Consider the following 23815-nt stretch of genomic DNA (forward strand, 5'->3'; position numbering starts at 1 on the left):
TCATTAGGAAAAATAACAGCATTGACATCCTCTATACAATCACTTTCAATTAGGCACTAAGCCACAATGTAGAGCAAAAAGAAAGTCCTCTCATAGCAAGAGTTTCTGCATTATAAACAGAGAAAGAGCCACAATATGCTTGAACAAAACCAAGCAGAATCAACAGTAACGAAAATTAACACATTTAAAAATCAAAATACAATAATCATCAATTTAATATTATCTCAACGGCATAGACATGGAGCATGAGCATGAGGGCGATGATTCACTCGGAGAAATGCTTGCGCTCGTAGCTCGCTGGTGAGCGTCACAACACAAGCGATGCAGTGGCTGCAAAACAACCCCTGATGTTCTTCAACTTGGTTTTAGGCATGGTAAGCTATCGCTACAAGAGAAGAGCTCCTGAGCGCCGTGGCGAGCCAGAAAGGTTATGAAACTAAAGTGACAGAATTCACAACATGTCAATTACTTAACCCATATGAGGAGGGTAATATCGTAAAATATGCTATAAAAACGTAAGGTTATTTAAAAAGTGATTAAAATGCATCAGTTTATCAAGTTATTAAAAAAAATTAAGATTTGCTCCAAAAAAATTTCAAAATTCGTTGCCATCTGGATATTAAAGAATCGACAAATATACATTTCTCCTAATTAGCAGAAAGATAAACAAAATCGATAAATAAAAGTTGTTTTGCGTCTGAATTTTATTTTTCTTTTCCTCACTTTTCATCTCTTATGGGGTTTTGTATTGGCTTTGGACATTTCTTCTAGGTTTGCTTGAACGAAGCCACCATTTAAGGGAAAAATTAAAGGAAAAAAAAAGAAAAAAGAGAGAGAGAAAAAAAAACTCATCTCTTCCTTTGAAGAGATTGGTTGGGTACTTTCTTTTTGAATGACTGAGTTTTAAATCTAAAAATGAATTCATATTTTACATTGTACATAGTTCAATTTTACAGATAATACACGAAACTCATAAGTAATAGTTCAACTTAATAATGTTGATGATGGTGAAGAAACAAAATCTAGATATTAGGGTCTCGTTGAACGCACATCATCCTCTGTGAGTGGTGCCGCCGAAGAAGATAACTACTATGGCTTCGACATTGGTGCTCAGACCGTTCACGTTTGCCTTTGCTCACGCCAGCTCCACGCAATTTGAGAGCAAACTCAGAGTTGGTGATGGTGGTACCAGAGGATGTGGAAATGGTTTGAAACGTTTTGGAAATTTTTCGGATCTCTCCCTTAGAATATGCTTTTTGAGAGGAATCATGAGATCTAGTTTTGGATAAACTGATGCAACAATGCCCCTTCCGTTACCAGTTATTCTAAATGAAGATGGGTATAAGCGTAATTCTACTTTGAAATCTCACTAAATAATGGACACGTGACAAATTTCGTTACTCAGTGTAATGTAAGGGGTAAAATTGTTAACGGAACAAAGTTTGGGAAATCAGATGTTACGTTTTGAAATTTAGAGGGCAGAGTGTTACAATGGTCATAGTTCATAAGGAATTTTTGAAATTAATCATAGAAATAACTTAAAAATTTATAGCACACTAAAATACAATAACATCAATTAAAATTAAGTAAATAATAATATAAGATTTTAAGTATAACTATCATGATATTATAAGTTCATAATAAAATCTAAAATATGTAATGAAAAAAAAAGATTTTAATTTTTTATGAGTTTCGTGTCGTATTCAGATTAGACGGGTTTAATTCGAAATTGACCAATATTTTTTCTGTCAATTTTAGATCAACTTAATTCTGACCTGCACATTTTTTTTCAATCCCAACCTATAAAATTTGTGTCATTTTCAAATCGTACTGTCGTGTTATAATCTAAATTTGGGCCCGTTTAGTTCGCTGATTCGAGTTGAGATGTGACTTTATGTGAGCTTTTTACTGTAGTAAAAAAGTTAGATGTGACTGTTTCTGAGAGTTTTTTACTGTAATAAAACTCGAATTCTAAACTCAAATCAGTGAAGTGAACGGGTCCTATATTTCCGGCCTTAACCGTGACCGACCCACCATACAGCCATACAGCCAAAGACCCACAGTTGGAGTCGAACTCTTTTGAATCCCCTTCCTGGGTCCCACAGTAACAGCACAATTCCACTTCTTCGCTACGGTACTCATCATCATCATCATTATTATTATTTTTGAATTTTTCTTTTTTTAAATGAATTATTTGGTTGTAATACTGCTATTTCCGTAATTCCGTTTCCCAGTTCTTTCGCTGGCATCAGGCATCATTAAAAAAAAGAAAAAAATTCAATAAATCTTCTTTATTATTTATGTTTGGGGGAAAAGAAATTGGGTGAAAGTTATCGTTTTTAATTGGTTCGTAATCATGAGTACCGGAGATCTTCTCAACTTTCAACCTTCCGAGCTCAAATTCCCTTGTAAGTTTCTCTTTTTCTTTTCTTTTCTTTTCTTTCTTTCTTTCTTTCTTTTTATTTTTATTTTGACTTTTTATTATCGTTTTCTGTTTGGTTTCCGAGAATTTAAGATAGAAAAATAAATTGGGGATTTGGGATGTCAAATTAGGATACTTGATTAGACAATAGAAAAATAAATTGGGGATTTGGGATGTCAAATTAGGATACTTGATTAGACAATAGAAAAATAAATTGGGGATTTGGGATGTCAAATTAGGATACTTGATTAGACAAGTTGTGAGAATTGGCTTACGTTTGGTGGACATTGATTCGTGATGGTTCCCAATTTTTTGTGCCCTTGTTTCTTAGCGGAGAAAGTGGAGGGAAATTAGGAAAGTTTTGATCTTTGATGTTGTTAGCTACTAGATTGAGGAGGCCAAAAGAAATGAATGGGAAATGATGATAATTTGGGGTCAATTTAAATTTTTTTATTTATTTTTTTTAAATTTTTCTAGAAAGAAAAGATTTTACAAATACTTATTAATTTGTGAAATTGGACTCCTTTGCATGTGGTGAAAAAAGTTGAATTGAAGAAGCAGAGCTCATGTTCTATGCAGTTGACCAACAAGACAGACAAACATGTGGCTTTCAAGGTATTTTACTACTTGAGAATCTGTAACTGCATTTATACATTTCCTTTGAATTAACATTTTTATTGGTTATGGTTTCAATTATTATTGAATAATTTGGTTCAACATTTTTCGAACAGGTTAAAACAACCAATCCTAGGAAATATTGTGTTCGACCCAATGCCGGAATCGTTTTGCCTCGAAGTACCTGTAATGTTACTGGTAAATACTTCGTAGAATAGCTTTTGGTGTCGAGTAGTTATTCATAATTTCCTAAGTTTACTGTATCTGTTTCGTGTTTTCTGTTCTTGAATTTCTTTTTCACGCATAGAAGAATTCGAATGTTCTAGTAGTTGAGACATCTGTGTCTACTTCTACTAACGGTTTATTGATTCGGATGGACTTTGGTAGTCACAATGCAAGCGCAAAAGGAGACGCTTCTGGACATGCAGTGCAAGGACAAATTTTTGCTTCAAAGTGTTTCTGCTCCTGATGGTGCAACGAGTAAGGACATAACTCCAGAAATGGTGAGATGGTGTTGCTTCTTTGGTTCAAGTTTTTCAATCTTTTATGTTGGATATGTCTTTATTAGACTTAGCTTTTGTTTTGTAGTTTAACAAAGAGGAGGGTAAGGTTGTTGAAGAGTTCAAGTTGCGCGTAGTTTATATTCCTGCAAATCCTCCGTCACCAGTCCCTGAAGAGTCTGAAGAAGGATCTCCTTCCAGTGCTTCTGTGGCCGAGAAAGAGAAGCAAAATTCATTATTATTTGATTCTGTAAGAGTTTCTTACTATTTCTCCTTTGAATCTATTTCTCTTTATTGTTGCTGTAATTCCACGATTTGGGGTCTGAAGTTTGCACGAATCTGTTCTGATTATTTTTAAGGGGTGTTCTGAAAATTCTGTTTCGACATTTTGTATATTTTAGGTATCGAGATCGCTTGAGGCATCTAAACAGAAGTCTTCAGAGGTAAAAGTGAAATAGATCTTCATGTTCAGTACTTCTTGAAATAAATTCTTTTTTTCTTTTTTTGTTCATCTTATTTTTTATAGTTGGCATATTTGTTTCCATTATACTTTTCTTACCATGATCTATGAAAGTATGTGGGGACGAATGAGTGTATTCTCAAGGAGAGTTTTGGCCATACGAGTTTCCATTCTCCACACTTCTTTTTTTCCTCAATAACCAATATTGACAATACTACACACACACATGTGGTTTTAATGGTTACTCAAATATATACCCATCAATAGGTATCATTATTTTAGACACACAGAAATTGTTGAAAACCTATAATTATTTTGTGAATCCAGTTTTGCCTTTCCAATTTCTCAATATGTTATTTCTCTTTATGTAAAATATGTGACTAATTATGTTGTTGTGGCATTTCATACTAATGTTTATTTAGATTACCAAGCATTTTTCTGTAGAGCAGTTTTTGATATATGTTTTTTCTTCAGGCGTGGTCTGCGATTTCCAAGTTGACTGAGGAAAAAGCTTCAGCATTGCAAGAAAATCAAAAGCTTCGTCAGGAACTGGTATTGATTATGCTTATGCGTTTACAGAACAACAACGATTTTCTTTCGTTGATTATCTTAATGTGTTCATCTTTATTCTTTTCGTTCTACGAAGTACTTTTTTCACTTGAGTTTCGATATACTGATCAGCGGTCTCTCCCATGTTTGAGCTCGGAACTTGGCAATAAAACCACTCTCCTATCTTTAGCGCTCATAACAGTGAACAAGAAAACTAGTCCTTTCTCTCAAGAAAGAAAAATAATAAAATTATAGTATAAAAAAAGTGAGAATTCTTTGGTAGGATTTATAAAATCACATTGTCAATGGGTTACTGTTTGGCACAGTTTTGTCAGTTGTACATATTTTTTCGTCCTAATGTGTTTTGACTAAATCTAACGTTTCAGGAACGCGCACCGTCCAAAGCTAAAAGAAAAAACAGCAAAACTTGTCCTATTTCAACTATTTATTTGACTCTTTGTAATGATGAGTGCATTGACATATCAGCATCAACTCATTGTCTTCTCTAGCTCCAGCAATTGTTTTTTGATTTTTTTTGTTCATTCTTGTCGTAATAATGTGAAATCTTTTTCATTGACCAGGAATTGGCGAAAAAAGAGTTTAACAAGAGTGGTGCCGGTGGATTTTCTCTGTTGTTCGTGGCGGTTTTTGGCCTGTTGGGTGTCTTGTTTGGCTACTTGATCAAAAAAACATAGTAGCTCTTCGTTACTTTGGGTGCCGACATCAAAATTTGTACTTCTATTCCAAAGTTTTCACTTTAGGCGCTCCTTATGTTATGTGAAACAACAAAAATCTAGTGGTCTTCTTGTATATTATTATTTAACGCTTTCATTGATTAATCTAGGGGGACCAACATTGTAGTTTAGAATCAGAATTTTAACGTCATTATTACAATCAATTGACTAAACATTTGTATGTTTCTCTCTTTCAAACGCTCTTTGTTCTCTTTTTTTATCCAAGTTATTCAAGTATCATTTGTATTTCATTATAGACAAAATAGAACACTAAGATAACAAAATTAAGTAAAATCATTTAACCCCTTGAATGACATATTTACTCTAGCATATGCTCGCCAAATGCTCCAAAGGCAGCTACGGTGAAAGGAGATTAGGAAATTTTCTCGAGTTAATGAAGTTGCCGTTGTATTGATCACCTAGTTATTGTTTTTTTTTTTTTTTTTTTCCCGAGTTGAAAATAATTAAACACTAAACTTTGAGCTAAATTTTTCAACTTCAAGTGCACAAACAACATGGCACACATTTCTCAAACTACGAATATTCATTAAACGATAAAAAAAGAACGTACCCAGAAAGTATTAATTGGAGCCAATCGTCACAAACGCAACATGAGATATCTTAAAGCACTATGATCACAACTACATCTTAATCCAATCACGTTAATTACAATTTACACATCACAATCATAAACTAGAAGCAAAAATATAAACTGGGTGACTCTTGAATCTTGATCATATTAGTTTCACACGGGACTAACATCATTAGCAACCGTCGCTGCGGCTAATTCATTCCCTTTTCCTTCTGGGTTCGAGGCATGTTTCTTCTCAAGGTTTTCACGAGGACAAGGCCAGCGTCGCCGAGCTTCATGATGACGACAACGTTGAAACCCTCTGGTTATGAGAGATCCAAACATGGCTCCTATTACAAAGGTGGCACCACTTCTCACAAGAGACATATTTTGGTTTATAAAGAGAGAAAAATGGGATTTGAAGATGAAGAGTTTGGAGAAAAAGAAACCTTTGATGGGGTTTTGAGGTAGAAAATGTGTAGAAGAAAAGACTTTCTCTGAGCGGTTTGAGTTGTAGACTTTAATTGGAGGCTTTTTATAAGTTACTAATTTCTTGAAGCCCAAGACACTTTTCTTGGACGACGATTTCGCAAATTGGTGGCCCCTTCCAAAAGGGTTAAGACCCCACAGGATTAGCTTGACTTTATTCTTTTATTCTCTCCGTCGTTTTTGTCACTTGGTCTAAGTATCATGAGGCAAGTGTGTGTTATCTGCATGGATTAAGATTTTTAATCTTTAGTCTTGATTTATAACTTTTTAAGTTAAATAATAACACTAATAAAAAAATATTTATTAAAAATAAAGAGTAAAAATTTAGATTAATACATTTTTAATGATAAATTCTCCATTTTTTTTATAATGAGTTATGATTGTGAAGCGGTTGAGTGACAAATTTCTTAATGCCCACAACATTTCTTGACGAGGTCAACTTTTTACAAATTGGTGTGCCGCCTTCCCCAAGGGTCAAACAACCTAGTATTGAATATTGATTAACTTGAGTCTATTGATTCTTTTATTGGTCTGTTTAATTCACTGATTCGAGTTTTTAATTGAAGTTGAGATGCGATTTTAAGAATTTTTTACTGTAACAAAACTCGAATTCTAAATTCGAATCGGTGAAATTAACGGGGCCTGTAAAACTTATTAGTCACCCTATTGTTTTATTCTCTCTACTTTTTTCTATCATTTTTATTTTGTTTGCTGCAATGTTTAAGGGGTATAATATTAAAAAATGTTAGAACCACCTTTTATTAATGTGTGATCCTAAGCGTCATTGATGCCCTGTAAATGTAATGAACAAAAATTTATTTAACGCATTTCTTCTAGATGGCGTGTTTAAGAAATGAGCCAGACGAGTTTGACTTGGTCTATTCACTGGAATATAAGCTTTAGAATGGGTCCATGGGATGCATATTCTATGATAGGAACTACAGATGTCTTTGAAATGTGAATATACAGTTTATTGTTAAAAAATAAAAAGACTAATAATCATACATCTAGAAAATACCAGAATGAAATGAAAAAAAAAAAAGCTAAATAACCAAGACATATTGAGAGCCAAAAAAAAAAAAAAAAAAAAAAGACATATCCCCTTCTCAATGAGGACACAGCGGTGAAACATGTCCATCAATCTCGGTGAAATCGACGTTGTTGCAGAAAGCTTTAGCCGTGTCTCCTTCGCTGCGGCGCAGGTCAACATCTCTTAACACAATCCCTTCACACGCAAAGCTCTTGCTGCAATCAAACCTTATGGCAACATCAGACGTGCTTGTGCCCGTGATGTTCTGGTACAGCACATCTTTCACTTCAACCGCTGAGCCCTGTTGAATATAATTAATTAAGATATATTATAATCAACCATGTTAATTAATTGATTAACACTTCCAACTATTTTCTGTGGAGTAGGAAAATTCTTTACCTGTTCTTTGCATGGATTCTGACGATCGGTGCAGTAGTTTTGGTCTATTATAATCGGATTGCGCACTCTCTGCATTTCAATGTCTATAAACTTGATGTTGCTTGCATTTCCTGAACCTCCCTAAATTTTGCAAAACATAGAGAATTTTTTTTTTTTTTTTTTTTAAAATGTTATTATGAGACAAGTTATTCTAATGTGTTTTAAGTTATTATAGGAAAAACAAGTTTGAATTTTTATTTACCTGCCAAGTCTTGATTCTAACTCCATTTGTGGTTCCATAGAATTTGGATTTTCTAACAATCACGTCTGAAACATGGGCTTCTGAATTTCCATGTCCCAAGCTACCAATAGTGTACGACAAATGAACCAACAAGTCATATTAATAAAAAAAAATTAGTAAAATTAATTAGAGTACTCGAAAATAGAAAATATAATGCAATTTTACCTGATTCCATGACCTGGTCCGCATATTATATTTGTTGCTCTCACGTTTTGCGATCCACTCACAATAGAAATACAGTCATCACCTATAGGGCGCACAAAAAAAAAAGTAAATTGCACAATATTCATTACAAGATAGAGCCTTATGGATCTTGCATACACAGATATGTTGGACCCTTATGGACCCTTAATATGTTACTTTATTTTATACGCTATGACCATAATGTTATTTCAAATGCTATATCTATTTTTTTTTGTCAATACTTATACATTTTAGAACTTATGGAAATAAATTTTTAAATTTAAAATAATTTGAAAATTATAATGTTGTAATGTATAAATATTGAAAAACTCAATATATCATCCACTAGCAATCAAATGCCGAAATTTGGCATGTGTTATAATACATTTGATGTCAAATTTAACACAAGAAGCATTGAATTACTCAAATGCTAAAATTTGACATTGGCACATTAATTTAGTATTATATTGAAGATGTTATAATACGTATGTTATAAATGTTGATATACGTACCAGTTCCTATAACACAATTTTCAATCTCAATGTCTTGGCAGTGTGTAACATGAATTCCATCGGTGTTAGGACTATCCCCAGGCGCAGTTACATTGAGATCAGAAGCTTTAACATGATTGCAGTGCTCAAAGGCAACATTCATTTGTTGTGCATTTTTGATATTGAGATCCCTCACTGCTAGATTCTCGCATTTATGAAAGGTTAAAGCCTGAGATCACCAAAAGTAGACATTTAAATTCTAATGAACAAAAAATAATAAAAGAGCAAAATATGGGTGTTAGTTCGTGGTTCGCTACAGTATTTTCTCTCATAAAAAACACAAGTAAATTGAGAATGGTTCTGAATCATAGTTCTGAATCTGTAAACCAAACGTCGTTTAAAGTGGACAAGACAAACAGGGTTGAAGAAATACCGTTGGCGTCTCAATGCAAGGCTGCAAATTAGTAATACAGAAAAAAAAAGTTAGGATATGAATAAAGGAAAAAAAAAAGGGGGATAGAACATAAAATGTAATGTGGACTTACTAGTGATCTGTGAAGTATGCAAGAGTGCTTCCACCATACATCTCCATTGCCATTGAGGGTTCCACCACCTTCCACAACTAAGTTGTCGACGGCGTCGAACAAAAGCCAGCGCTTACCGAATTCACCGTAATCTGATCGATCGCCGGATGCTTCTATAGTTCCATGAATCTGAAATCACATCACAACCAAATATCTTAATTATAGGTACATTTATGTTCTATTATCTCTATCACAAACGCAGGTTTTTGTGTTTAATCAATTTGCTCACCTGAACTGTAAGGATGGATTTGCATGGACCACCAAATCTGATTGGTCTAACAAGATAGTTCTTATTTGGCACCACCAGGAATGCCGCATCCTTAGAAGAACAAGCTCTCTCCCAAGCTTTATTAAATGTCTGCAAGACAACATATATATATATATATATAAAATATGTACATATAGTTTTTAATGAAGTATCTATAGAACCAAACCACACGTTAATTAAAAAAAAAAGACGACTAATCTTTTGTCTCTCGTCTAAATCACACTTTTATAATTAGCCATTAACTTTTTTTTTTCTTTTTTTTTTGCTCTCATCAAGTGACACCAATGAGAAAAATAATGAAAGTAAAGAAAGAAAGAATGTAGTAGTCTCGCATGTCTTTGTCTAGAGCTGACAATCCGAATAGCGACATGACGACACTATTTGAAACCCGCATGAAGTTATAGGATTTAGATTTACTATAAATGGGTTTGGTTCATAATTGGATTAACACGATTAATAAATGAGTTGAATTAGGGTTGACCTTGTAAAACGAAGTGACATAAATTGACACGATTAACTATATGTGTCGTCTACAATTTAATGATATGTGATATAACATGAAAGTTTATATGACATATTAAATACAAATAATGTGAACTTTAATATTTGTAAGTAAAATTCATTTATTTTTCTTAAAAGAAAAGATAAATTGACCAATAAACATGTTAAACATGTTTTTATCATGTTAAATAAGTCATTATTATATTAGTTACTTATTCAATATATTAATTTAAACAGGTTATACGGATTGACACGATTAACACGATTAATAAATGGATCGTGTTTGAGTTGACATTTTTGACACGTTTAATAAACAAGTCGTGTTTTGTTTGATGTTATTCGACGTGATTAATAAACGAGTTGACACGAACGCGAATTATCACACTTACCTCTGTGTCATCTTTGCCATTTCCTTTAGCTCCAAAGTCATCAACATTAAACACTGATTGTTGAACCGGAGGCTGAGCAGGATTCCCTACTTTGTGACCATTGTCGTTTCCTGGTTGTTGAACCGGAGGTGCAGTGTCATTTTTCCCTCCTTTGTGATTACCATCATGTACTGGTTGTTGAACTGGAGGCCTAGCGGGGGCCCCTCCTCTGTGATTATTATGGTGTCTTCTGTGACTATGATGATGTCTTCTGCGATTATTATGGTGTCTTGGTCGTTGAACCGGAGACCCAGTGGGGTTCCCTATGTGATTATTGTCGTTTCCTGGTTGTTGAACCGGAGGAGGCGCAGTGTTGTTTTTCCCTCTCTTGTCGTGTCCTGGTGGTTGAACCGGGGGAGGTGCGGTGTCGTTTTTCCCTCCCTTGTTGTTTCCTGGTGGCTGAACCGGAGGAGGCGCGGTGTCGTTTTTCCCTCCTTTGTCGTGTCCTGGGTGTTGAACCGGAGGAGGCGCGGTGTCATTTTTCCCTCCTTTGTCGTGTACTGGTGGTTGAACCGGAGGAGGCGTAGTGTCGTTTTTCCTCCCCTGGTGGGCATGGGAACAGCCTGGGGAAACGACACCAAATTCAGTCAATTCAACGTTCTTACACGAAGCTTCAGCCAGCTTGTGTTTCCCACGATGTTGTCGTAAATCAATGTCTTCCAACACAATGTTCTCACAGTGGAAGGTCCTGCTACAATCGAAATTTACTACAACTTTTTTGGCACTTGTGCCCGTGATGTTTCGGTACAATACGTCTCTCACTTGGACTGCCGAGTACTGTTGATAATCGTAGCATCATTAGTGTGTGTATATATATATATATATCAATTGTGAAGCATATTATAAAGAATAAAAAAACATTTGTACCTGTTCTTTGCATTGATTTTTCCTGTCGCAGTAATTTTGGTCTATAATGATGGGGTTGTACACGTTATTCATTTCAATGTTGAGGAACTTTATATTGTTTGCAATTCCTGAGCCTCCCTGCATTTGGACGCCACGTTAGACACTTGAAGTTAGACTCATTTTTTTTCCTAAATAAATGTTGCTAAATTTATGTGATTATGTATTAATTTGATTTGAAATTTAGTGCTAAATTTACCTGCCAAGTCTTGATTCTAACTCCATTTGAAGTATGAGCAAACTTGGCTCTGTCTACTATTACGTCCGACACATGTGCTCCCTCTCCTAAACCACCAATACTATACAAAAACAATGAAACATACTATAAAGGGAAAACAAAAAAGCAAAAAGTAAAAAAAAAGAAAAGAAAAAAAGTTGCATAAAAATGATGAATAAGTTACCTAATTCCATGACCCGGTCCACATGTTATGTCTGTTGCTCGCACTTTTTCAGTCCCACTCGAAATAGAAATACAATCATCTCCTAACACAATAGAAAATAAATTTACATATATATATATATATATATATTACGAAACAATCCTAAATATTGACATGAAGTGAAATTACATAAGGGCTAGTTTTAGATATCTGAATCGAGTATTAGGCTGACATTGGATTGTTCTTTTGGAGTATAACTTGAGTGTAGTTTTTGAGTTGAATTTGAGTTATAATTTGAGTTGAAGTTAGAACTTGAATAAAATTGAGTAAAATTAAATAAAGTTGAAACTTAAAAGAACGTGAACTTGAATAAAGTTGAAACTTAAGTTGTCTTTTTTTGAGTTTTTTTGGACAAAAGAACATGCCCTTAAGATCTCAAAAAAAATTATTCTACACTCGAATTTTTTATCACAGGCCTACCTTAATATGTGGTTTGTATCCCCGTTCATTTCGCTGATTCGAGTTTTGTTATAGTAAAAAGCAATCAGAAACAGTCACATCTAACTTTTTTACTACAGTAAAAAGTACTCACATAAAATCACATCTCAACTCGAATTAGCGAATTAAATGGGCCCTAATTTTTTAATTTGATGTAAATGGAAATATATGTACCTGTTCCTATATCAGAGTTAGAGATCTCAATGTCCTGGGAATGTGTGATGTGGATTCCATCGGTGTTGGGAGCGTTCCCTGGTGCAGTCACGGTAAGATGGGAAGCTCTAACTTTGTTGCATTTCTCGAAGGCAACTTGCATTTGTGGTGAATTTCGTACTTTCAAATCCCACACCACCAAATTATCACACTCCCGGAAAATCAATGCCTGCATGCCACATCACCAAAACACACACACATTTTTTTTTTTTTTTTGATAGGCACACATTATTTAAATATATATAGCATATGACATGGTCTCCAAATCAATAACATATAATATAGGAAAATATTTACTAACAATATGCTTATATAGATGTACTGACCACATAGGGTTGGAGGACATACCGTTGGCGCTTTAGTAATGCAAGGCTGTAAATATCCATAGAGAGAAAAGAGTTATTAGCCACTTAGTCTTTTTGAATAGATAGCAAGTGATACGTGTTAAAAGAGTAAAATATCAGAGTCCCCCATTGTCTAAATACAAATAAAATCACAATTATATAAAGATATTGAGCCACCCTATTTAAACATGTTAACTTTTTAAAATAAAAGCCGAATACCTTATAAAGTACAATTATTCTCCTATATATAAGGATATTGAACTACCCTATTTAAACAGGTGATCAACCTTTTAAAATTATAAGAATAAACACTCATGTTTAATAAATAAAACTACATTAAGGATAAAAGGGAAACTGTAAGAATGTTTTTTTTTTTTTTCAAATATAATGTTAATGTTAATAGAATTTTTTGGTTTTTTTTCTTGTTTGACAAAAGTAATTCTAACAAATTATATCATATTGAAAAAAAATAAAAAGAAAGACTTTTTTGGACAAAAAGTTGAATAAAATATTCCACATAATACAACTACCAAAATTTTATCCCTTTCAGAAAAGTATAACAAGATTTTAATTATAAAAAAAGCGTGATTTCATAAAAAGGTAAAAACAATCATGATTATATTAGTCTCACGAACATAATTTCAAGTGAAACTATGCATACGTTATATAAAGAAAAAATGTTGAATAGTTTAGGGAAGAAAAATAAAAAAAAAAGGAAACGCGGGATATTTGCATTCTCTCCTCCAAAGTTCAAATCTATCATTATCCTTTTGGAATATATAGAAAATTGGGTTATTATTTTTTAGATAGCTACAATTTTTCAACACCAATTGACGTGAAAATTTTTGAACAAAATGTAAATAAGGAAAAATAATAACAACTGGTCACATTTCATGTAAGTTGCTATTATAAAACAATATAGAAAGTGCGATTTACCTGATATTTGATAAATTTGCAATTGTGGTCCCACCACATGTGTCCTTTGCCATCGAGGGTCCCACCGCCTTTGACCGAGAGATTTTGGACGCTCTTGAATAAAAGCCAGTGGTGGTAAATGTAGTCTGAGCGATTATCAGAAATTTCTATGGTTCCTCGAATTTGAACGGTGAGATTATTGGATTTGCACGGACCTTCTAACGTGATTGGTTTAACTATATATCTCTTTTGGGGCACAACAAGAACCGTTCTTCCAGTTGATGAGCAAGCCTTCTCCCACGCCTTCTCAAAAGCCTGCCCAGAAATTACAAAAAAAAAAAAAAAAAAAAAAAAAAAACCAATTCCAACACCAAACATAAATATAAGCGTAGGTACATATCATGTAAAATATAAAAGTGTATATAATAAAATATAATACAAAATCCTGTGGATTTTTACATACAAACTCTACATCTTCTAAGAAAATAAAAATATAAACACACACACACACATATATATATATGTACACACGTTAACGCACATGCACACAAATCCTAAAACCTATATATAAAACACTAAGCAGGTCCGCAATGGTAAAAAAAGAGCCTGATTATTGTACTTTAGTTTAGAAGACTTTACAGGGCAAAAACCTTCAAAATAGAGTAAACATACAAGTATGCATAATATATATATATATATATATATATATATGATAAAAGGTAGTTGCATAATATGTTCAAAATTATCATCTTAACACTGAAAATAACACTACACCCTTAATTTTATATATCCTTTTGGTCTATTACTAATTATAATCCAATAATGAATCAATTTGTGTAGTTTTCAGATTAACGTTATACGGGGGAGTCCTGTGTTTTACAAGGTGTGCAGATTATGAGAATCATAAGCTGCATACTTGGTAAAACAAAGGACACCTCCTTACACACAGAAATCTGAAAACCATTGATAATTGTGCGATATAAGCAAATAATGAAGCATAACGATTACTAATACTGTCTAGGGAGACTTCTAGAAAAAGAAAAAAAAAAAAAGCTAATAATAATGAAGACAATAACAGCACAACAAAAACAATAATAATGGGAGAGGAGAATCAAGAGCCGTATTCTCCCCAAACTAAATCCCTAAACAAGAGATTCTGTTGAATGTTAAATATGAATGAGGAGCCTCATAGGATATTTATAGTTGTATATGTCTAATTGTAATTATACTAGGAGTCATCTTCTTGAAGTAGAAAACGAGTTCCTTTGGGAACAGCTCATAGGGAGTGTGGAAAATTAGATTTTTTTTTAATTAATGGCTAATCTGATATAGTGTAGATAATTTTAAAATAAATGATCAGTAGATTAGTTATTTTTGGATTCAAACTTATCTACTAATTTAAATTCTAAAACAACTTTAAGCAACAAAAATTAAATTCTAATTTAATTAAATTCTGAAAATCTAATCAATGACACATGGATGGCCCCTTGATCAGCCATTAAGGACTGAAATTCACCAATGCAAAAACTATATCTATAAATAAATGAGAAAGCAAAAAGCGATAAATATATCTATAAATAAATTCACCAGTACTAAATATTTATGATTTGAATTTGTTTGCCATCGTTCTTAAAAAAATAATTATATCGTTCTTTGCTCACATTTTTGTACAGAGCCTTTGAATCCCTCTGTCTATTTATGAACTTGTATTGTGCTCATAAAAATGTGAGGAGAGAACGTTATAATTATTTGATTAAGAGAATCAAGAGCCGTATTCTCCCCAAACCAAAGCCCTAAACAAGAGGTTCTGCTGAATGTGTTGAATATGAATGGATATTTATAGTTGTATATGTCTAATTGTAATTATACTAGGAGTCATCTTCTTGAAGTAGAAAACGAATTCCTTTAGGACCAGTTCACATGGAGTGTGAAAAATTAGATTTTCTTTTTAATTAATGGCTAATATGATTTAGTGTAGATAATTTTGGAATAGATAAGTAGATTAGTTATTTTTGGATTCAAACTTATCTACTAATTTGAATTTTAACTGTTTTCGTTTTTCAAAAAAGAGAATCTCTCTTCTTATTTTGTAGGCCTTTTTTGTGCTGAATTTGTTACCTTCAGAATTCCTAGTAGAATTCTACTCCTCTATAACTATTTCCGTAAATGCTCAGTCAGTACGCGAGCGGAACACTTCCTTCTATTCACCAAAAATTCATCAATTGGTACAACATTCGTTTCAATTTTTTTTTTCTTCATATGATTTCTTTATATAACGTTGCATATCAGCCTTTTGTGATAAAAGTTTGGACAAAACCTGAATCGTTGAGCAAAAAAAAAAAAAAAAAACTTGACCACCTAAATCAAGAAAATCTATAAATCGTTTCAACTTTCACCACGTAAAGCATAAGCCTGCACCCTGTTTGACCACCTGATCATCTCCTTTTTTGTTTAGTTTCATTATTTTTTTCCTCTAACTTTAATTAGACTCCAAGCATTTTTATACTTGAATTGATTGAACTTTAAAAAGATAATATTATTTTCAATACTTGTAAAACATATATTTGTGTAAGCCTGTAGATATATTTTTACGCACACACTTTGTACATATACAAATATAGGCATAAAAAATTTACATGCACAGACAAATATATATTAATATATTTGGTTCATAGGTTAATTTGAACAAAAAGTTTGAAGAGAAATTAAAATTTTTTTAAATGTAGTTCAAACTTAGCTATAAATCAAAGGGCACGTAAAACTTCCAGCACTAATTTGTTTTACGTACCTTTGTGTCGTCATTAGTACCATCCCCGTTAGCTCCAAACTCATTGACGTTGACTATTGTTGTTCCTTCATCTTCTTGTATGAGAGACCTCTCGAAACGGAAGAGCCGAGCCACTGAGCTGAACAAGTAGTCCTTCAAATCGCCATGGCCGTGATGATCAACGGTATACGTCGAAAGATCATCGACATGATCAGCAGAACTTGGATGATTTTCCAAAAATCTGCCGGTACATGAACCGAGGAAAGAGAAAATAATTAAGCTCACGATCAATGAGCTCCTCGAAGCCATTGTTTCTCAAAAGATGGAATAATGTTAAAAGTGTGAGATTCCGTATGCTTCCAAGCGTACTATATAGGTGAATAAATTGAGATAATTGAAACTTTTTCTATATTGGATTTGTTAGTTTGTATATATTGATAAGGATAATTGATAATTTCAATATTTTGTATTTATCTTATAGTAATTTAACTCAGCTTATTTAGGGATTAGATTAATAATTATTTTTTTATTTTAAAGTTTGAGTTATTATTTATTTATTAAAGAAACACCATTATCAAATCCTCAAATTTCTCTCTCTTAATCCACTGTACGCCACTGAAACCACCGAGGTAATTCATCACCGATTGCACCAGTTGAAACGGTTTCAAAAGAGTTCTATAACTTCTGCATTTTTCTGAATTTTGTTGTCTTTCCCTTTTGTTTTGTTACTTTGGCGATCCTCATACAATTCTTATCTTTTTAAACATCTATTTCTGTTTAAATTCCATAACTCTCTTTCTGTATATTCTCCCTTTTAGATGATACATCTATACATACATAATATTCTCCCTTTGAAGGTAGATGATATATATATTTCTTTTCAAGACATGTTGCGATTTCTGAACATTGTTTCTCATAATATGTGTCGTTTTCTTATTACATTATCCTTGTTTAATATGTATTATCGTTTCTAGTCCTTTTCTTATATATTATATATTACTATGTAGACACGTGCTTCACACGTGTGGATTACTTAATTTAATAAATATATTTGATATTTGGATCTGATTTTGAAAGCATTTAATTCCATGCAATTGATTAATAAAAAAAAATGAAATTATGAAAATAAAACATGAAATGTCTTCTAGCTATTTTTGCTTAAAATTAATCATCAGAAAATATTGTTTCTAGAATTGTATTAGTTTCTAATAATTTCAATAAAATTTAATCAATAAACAAATTAATTTGTGCCTCAATTCCCCATTTGTTAATAGTTAATACATAAATTCTTTAGAAACGAGCAAAACTATTGGTAAAAACTAATGAAAATGAGCAAGCAAGGCTATTGGTAAAAATTAATGAAAATAATCGTAGAGAAATAATGAGAGAAAAATAAACAAATTATGAAAAGGTATTGAGAAAAAAAAAAGATAAAGTTACTTCGAAGGAAAATTAAAATAAATGAAATAACTAATAATGGAATACGTATAAAAAGTAAAATTATAAAGATACTTATAAAGACTTCACCCACATGTAATTAGCTAAATCTTAGATGATTGCTAGTCAAGATTGTTAATATTTAAGAAAGCGTCTTCTAATATTAGGATATTTCCTAGTAAACTTAAAATTATTTCAGTTCAAACTGTAGAGTCTGGTGAGCAAAAAGGTGATGAGCGTAAAATTAGGATATTGTCATATTGGTATACCGTATACCAATGACCTAAACCAGGCATAATTAGCAGCAATATTAAACAACGTCATGAAAGCTTCAAGGGTGCCTTTCTGAAAGACCTCAAAGTGAGGTTTTGATTAAATCTGTGGTTCAAGCCACCCCCCCAACACACACACACACACATATATATATTGGACTGTTGATGAGTTTATGTAAAGATTTCACGTTTGATAATGGAAGCATCTTCTTAAACTAGGGAAACCGAGTTTAGTGATATGGAACCTTCTTCCCACAGGAGTTAACTAGCAAACTTAAAGCAATGGACACATTGAGCTTGACAACTCCAAGTACATTGGCCTTAATGGCAATATACATAAACACAATGTAGCTTTAAGATCTGCAAGACCCTTTATGAGGGAACAACATATCTCGCTCGGGTTTAGCCCCAATGACCAACCCGAGCCAGATTCCACAAACACCAAACTCGAGGGTGTCTTTAGGGCTCTTGCCTTGCTTCTTAGGTGCAATGGCGGGCGAAGGAATAGTACCATTTGGAGGGTGTGGAACCTTATTAGAGGAGACACTAGTGAAGAACATAAGGTTAAACACAATGAGAAGAGTTGCAAAAGCCTTGGAATAACCGTTAGTACTGCCCATTATGATTTTCATGATTCAACAAATTTTGAGTTTGGGGCCGTTTAGTTCGCTGATCCGAATTTTTAATCCAAATTGAGATGTGATTTTATGTAAGTGTTTTTACTGTAGCAAAAAGTTATATGTGACTGTTTTTTAGAGCTTCTTACTGTAGGAAACTCGAATTTTAAACTCAAACTCGAATTTTAAACTGAGTGAAATGAACGGGACCTATGATGGAAAGAATAAATTGGATTTATTGAATTTTACTGAAGGTGTATTGAAATATATATATATATATATATTGTAGGCTTGAAGATGAGGTTATAGAACTGGCTTCGAATGTTGCCCTTGTTTCTATTAGGAGTCTTTTGGTCATGTGAACAGAGATATTGCTTGTATATGAGCGTAGATCCAAACGTGAAGGCCGACCTTTTGGCAAAGAATGACGACAATAGCATGGGACAACGACAGCATTAGAAAACCGCATGATATCAGTAAACGACCACAATTTGATAAACGACAATAGGACTGTCACACGACACATTTAAGAAACAACAAAAGTATTAAACACGGAAACTTCTTAAATCTAAGTTGAAAACTGACAGGCTATTAACAAACGTCAAAAACATGAAAACGATTAAACGACTGTATGCTCAGAATTCAGAAACGTCAATAAATTCCAAAGAACGACGATATATAATAAGGAAACTTAGAAACCACAGAATAATAGGATAGCGACATGGGCTTAAGTTAAAGAACGACGGAGGAAAACAGTGAAAACTAAAAAGGACGACATCTTGAGAAAACGAGAAGAACTTAGACGATATCTATTATATAAATGAGAGTTTCCTTTCAATGACTATTCGAAATATTAGTCTATGTATTTTGACTTCACGTTCTTTCCTTTTTCTTTTTTGTTTGTATCCTGGGAGACGGACATCCAACGTTGCCTCAAGCACTCGTTAAAGGGGACGAATCCGTTTAAGAAAAGCGTGGTTCACGTGCCTCGACATCCTTCAAATTTCGTTCTCCGAGTTTGGTAGAAAGGTTGAATTAGTGTTGTACGATATCGTTATTTTGATCTCGTAAAAGTTGTTATTCTTCTTTGTATTTTCTATACTTTTGCTAACAAAATGTACCGAAGAAATTTGTTACTTCGTCCACGTCACTGCCCATTTGGACGCATCTTGAGTTTCTTCAGCAGTGCACGGTCCCGGCGGGTTAGGGGCCTAATGTGTGCGCTTGCGGACACGAATGCCGGACCAGAAAATCTGCTCCGTGCGAGCTTACTTTTGTAATTTTTATTTTTGATTCGGCCAAGGGCTTCCACCCGTTTGGCCTGAGATTAATGCTCGGTAAATGAGCATAATGGTGTGTAATGGGGCTTAATGGTGACCATTCAAGGTAAACTAAAATTTGTCATGGTTAAGAAGCTTAATGCCATCAGTTTTCATCATCAATGTCCGAACCTATATACAAAGTGTGGCTGGATTCATCATGGGAAAAATAAAATGTTTTTGTTCCATTACAATGCAGATGAATGTGTGTTTTAAAACACCATAATGCCATGGTCGAATTTGGAGCCTATATAAAGGTCATACTCCACATGAACAAGGGCACTCACTTGCACAAAGCACTCTCATCTCTCTCTCAAGTAATTCCTTTTCTTTTAGAGTTTGTCTTGTGTTATTTTTGTAGTTCCATTTTGGTAATAGATGGAAGGTCTGAGTTCTAGCTCGCTGGACGGTTTTGATAGTGCTTCGAGCTTCCGTCATTGTCGTTGTATCCTAGGAGACGGACATCCAATGTTGCCTCAAGCACTCGCCGGAGGGGACGAATCTGTTTTAAGGAAAGTGCGGTTCACGTGCCTCGACATACTTCAAATTTCGTTCTCCGAGTATGGTAGAAGGGTTGAATTACTGTTGTACAATAACGTTATTTTGATCTTGCAAAAGTTGTTGTTCTTCTTTGTATTTTCTATACTTTTGCTAACAAAATGTACCGAAGAAATTTGTAACTTCGTCCTCGTCACTGCCCATTTGGACGTCTTCCTGAGTTTCTTGAGCATCGTAAGACCAGTCCATGTCGGTGCATGCCATCTCTTCTTCTTCATATTGAAAGTAATAAAAAAAATTAGGCACACTAATTATCAAATAACAATAAACAACAATATATATATATATTATTTATAGAGAATTAATAAAGAAAGGAACAAGAAAAGACCTTTTTCGTCATCTTCTGTATCTTCATTAGTGTCCATATCAGAGGTTTCCACGTATGATACGTAGTCACACTCCATATAGCTCCATGCATAATCTTCTTACCGACAAGAAATTCATCGCACATTACCACGTCAGAGCCATCAGAATCACCACTAACATCTTTCTTGTCATCGGTGTGCACATATGAGGTTTGAGCATAATTAACGTCTATGTCCATGTCCATATCCATATGGCTCCAACAATATTCTTGATCACAAAAAATGAATTCACTCATGATTTGCCACTTCAAAACAACGTCCACAATCTACCGTCGTTGTCGTTGTATCCTGGGAGACGGACGTCCAATGTTGGCTCAAGCACTCGCTGGAGGGGACAAATCAATTTTAAGGAAAGCGTGGTTCACGTGCCTCGACATCCTTCAAATTTCATTCTCCGAGTTTAGTAGAAAGTTTGAATTAGTGTTGTATAATATCATTATGTTGATCTTGCAAAAGTTGTTGTTCTTCTTTGTATTTTCTATACTTTTGCTAACAAAATGTACTGAAGAAATTTGTTACTTCATCCTCGTCACTGCTTATTTGGACGTCCTCCTGAGTTTCTTGAGCATCGTAAGACTAGTCCATGTCGGTGCATGCCATCTCTTCTTCTCCTTCTTGAAAGTAATAAAAAAAATTTAAGCAAACTAATTATCAAATAACAATAAACAACAATATATATATATATATATATTATTAATAGAGAATTAATAAAGAAAGGAACAAGAAGAGACCTTTTTTGTCATCTTTTGTATCTTCATTAGTGTCCATATCAGAGTTTCCACGTAGAAAACGTAGTCACACTCTGTATAGGTCCATGGATAACCTTCTTCACCGATAAGAAATTCATCGCACATTTTCACGTCAGAGCCACCAGAATCACCACTAACATCCTTTTTGTCATCGGTTTGCACATTTGAGGTTTGCGCATAATTAATGTCCATGTCCATGTCCATCTCTTCTTCTACTAATAGAAATAAAGAAATTATGAAAAGGTATTGTGAAAAAAAAAGATAAAAAGTAAAAATATAAAGATACTTATAAAGACTTCACCCACATGTAATTAGCTAAAGATTGCAAGTAAAGATTGTTAATATTTAAGAAAACGTCTTCTAATAGAAATAAATGTAAAAAAAAATTCAATAAAACATATTTAAAAAAAAATACGGAAATAGTAGAAGATAGGCCAATATGAAAAGCTTAAGAAAGTATATAGGCAAACTTTTAGTTATAGAAATTAATAGGCCATAACTTGTCAAGTTATGGTTCATAACTAAATAAGTTATGAACGAATTTGTCAAGTTATGGTTCATAGCTAGACAAATTATAGACAAAAATGGACAATAACTTGTCAAGTTATGATTCATAACCAGACAAGTTATAGACGAAAACACTAATTTGGCCTATTTATTAACTTATGTAAACTATTGACCTATTAATTTTAATTCATCTCAAGTCTTGACCTATTTCCTTCTTTCTCCCTTAAAAATACAAGATCAGGAAAATGCTGGAACAGAAGTAAAGGCCCAAACGTCAAACACGCAAGGGAAAAAAAAAGACGAATTCTGGAATAAGTCCACATAAAATTAACTTCAACCAAAAAAAAAAAAAACAAAAGACAAAAAAATGATGACACAAATCTTGGCACAAACCCTCTCATTAATGCCCTCAAGAAATGAAAATGAAAAAGCAAAGCACTTAAAAACGAAAAAGAAAAAGGAAAGCACGTGAAGTCAAAATACATAGACTAATTTTTTGAATAGTCATTGAAAGGAAACTCTCATTTATATAACAGATATCGTCTAAGTTCTTGTCGTTTTCTCAAGATGTCGTTCTCTTTAGTTTTCACTATTTTCCTCCGTCGTTCTTTAACTTAAGCCCATGTCGCTATCCTATTATTCTGTGGTTTCTAAGTTTCCTTATTATATATCGTCGTTCTTTGGAATTTATTGACGTTTCTGAATTCTGAGCATACAGTCGTTTAATCGTTTTCATGTTTTTGACGTTTGTTAATAGCCTGTCGGTTTTCAACTTAGATTTAAGAAGTTTCCATGTTTAATACCTTTGTTGTTTCTTAAATGTGTCGTATTACAGTCCTATTGTCGTTTATCAAATTGTGGTCGTTTTCTGATATCATGCGGTTTTCTTGTGACGCCCCTCCTATGAGGCCGCCACTGTAACTTAAACTTTAACTTGTACTTACTGGGGTTTCTTAAAATTTGCGGAACATTTTTTTTTTTAATATAAGAAAGAATACTTTCATAATTTGTAACAATAATTTCAAATAAGTGAATCACTAAATTTCTTAAAGCTTTTCTTAATTTCAGTTAAGATAAAACGTTCTAAAAATATCTTTCAAACAGAGCAGCATTTGAACTCTTATTTCAAATGCTCTTTAAAAGTCTTTCTAAAACTAGCCAATTCAATCGGGCCATTTAATTTTGACTTTAAAACGGATTTCGTGAGAAATCTTAAATTCAAGTACATCTTAAAGCCCTTTTAAAATCAATCATTTAAATCGTCATGTTTAAAATTTATTTATTTGTTGCATGCTCTGTTGCAACGTTCTAAAACTTAAATACTCAAAAACGAGGGTTGTTAGCTACAACCTCGGTTTCCTTAACATACATATGTACCTATACTTTTTAAACATACATGCTTGAAACCTTTAAATCATATATACATATACATGATTTTTCTTAAACTTACTGCGGAAGATAACTGCG

The 23815-nt window shown here is 33.3% G+C and overlaps 2 protein-coding genes across 2 annotated transcripts; one reads left to right on the plus strand and one right to left on the minus strand.

The window, feature by feature from the left end:
- Positions 1 to 2075: 2075 nt before the first annotated feature.
- LOC21403748 (vesicle-associated protein 1-3) lies at positions 2076 to 5500 on the plus strand. The gene is made up of 9 exons (XM_024174053.1): positions 2076 to 2134; positions 2235 to 2408; positions 2967 to 3037; positions 3154 to 3235; positions 3425 to 3540; positions 3626 to 3787; positions 3939 to 3980; positions 4472 to 4549; positions 5128 to 5500. The coding sequence occupies exons 2-9, from the start codon at positions 2357 to 2359 to the stop codon at positions 5239 to 5241; spliced, it is 717 nt and encodes a 238-aa protein (XP_024029821.1). The 5' UTR covers positions 2076 to 2134; positions 2235 to 2356; the 3' UTR covers positions 5242 to 5500.
- Positions 5501 to 7446: 1946 nt separating this feature from the next.
- On the minus strand, positions 7447 to 16833 carry LOC21403750. The gene is made up of 16 exons (XM_024173939.1): positions 16546 to 16833; positions 13779 to 14072; positions 12847 to 12870; positions 12460 to 12667; positions 11809 to 11890; positions 11607 to 11706; positions 11372 to 11488; positions 10466 to 11281; positions 9537 to 9665; positions 9269 to 9436; positions 9157 to 9177; positions 8745 to 8952; positions 8215 to 8296; positions 8011 to 8119; positions 7770 to 7889; positions 7447 to 7671 (listed from the first exon to the last, which is right to left on the minus strand). The coding sequence occupies exons 1-16, from the start codon at positions 16831 to 16833 to the stop codon at positions 7447 to 7449; spliced, it is 2991 nt and encodes a 996-aa protein (XP_024029707.1).
- Positions 16834 to 23815: the final 6982 nt, after the last annotated feature.

The sequence above is a fragment of the Morus notabilis genome, unplaced genomic scaffold (assembly GCF_000414095.1).
Source record: "Morus notabilis unplaced genomic scaffold, ASM41409v2 Scaffold625, whole genome shotgun sequence".
Lineage (NCBI taxonomy): Eukaryota > Viridiplantae > Streptophyta > Magnoliopsida > Rosales > Moraceae > Morus > Morus notabilis.

Coding starts and splice junctions, on each gene's coding strand:
- LOC21403748 (XM_024174053.1), top strand. CDS start 2,357: ATGAGTACCGGAGATCTTCTCAACTTTCAACCTTCCGAGCTCAAATTC. Junction 2,409..2,966: donor TTCCGAGCTCAAATTCCCTT/GTAAGTTTCTCT, acceptor TGGTGAAAAAAG/TTGAATTGAAGAAGCAGAGC. Junction 3,038..3,153: donor ACAAACATGTGGCTTTCAAG/GTATTTTACTAC, acceptor TTTTTCGAACAG/GTTAAAACAACCAATCCTAG.
- LOC21403750 (XM_024173939.1), bottom strand. CDS start 16,833: ATGGCTTCGAGGAGCTCATTGATCGTGAGCTTAATTATTTTCTCTTTC. Junction 11,282..11,371: donor AAAATCAATGCAAAGAACAG/GTACAAATGTTT, acceptor GATTATCAACAG/TACTCGGCAGTCCAAGTGAG. Junction 8,953..9,156: donor CTTGCATTGAGACGCCAACG/GTATTTCTTCAA, acceptor TGGTGATCTCAG/GCTTTAACCTTTCATAAATG.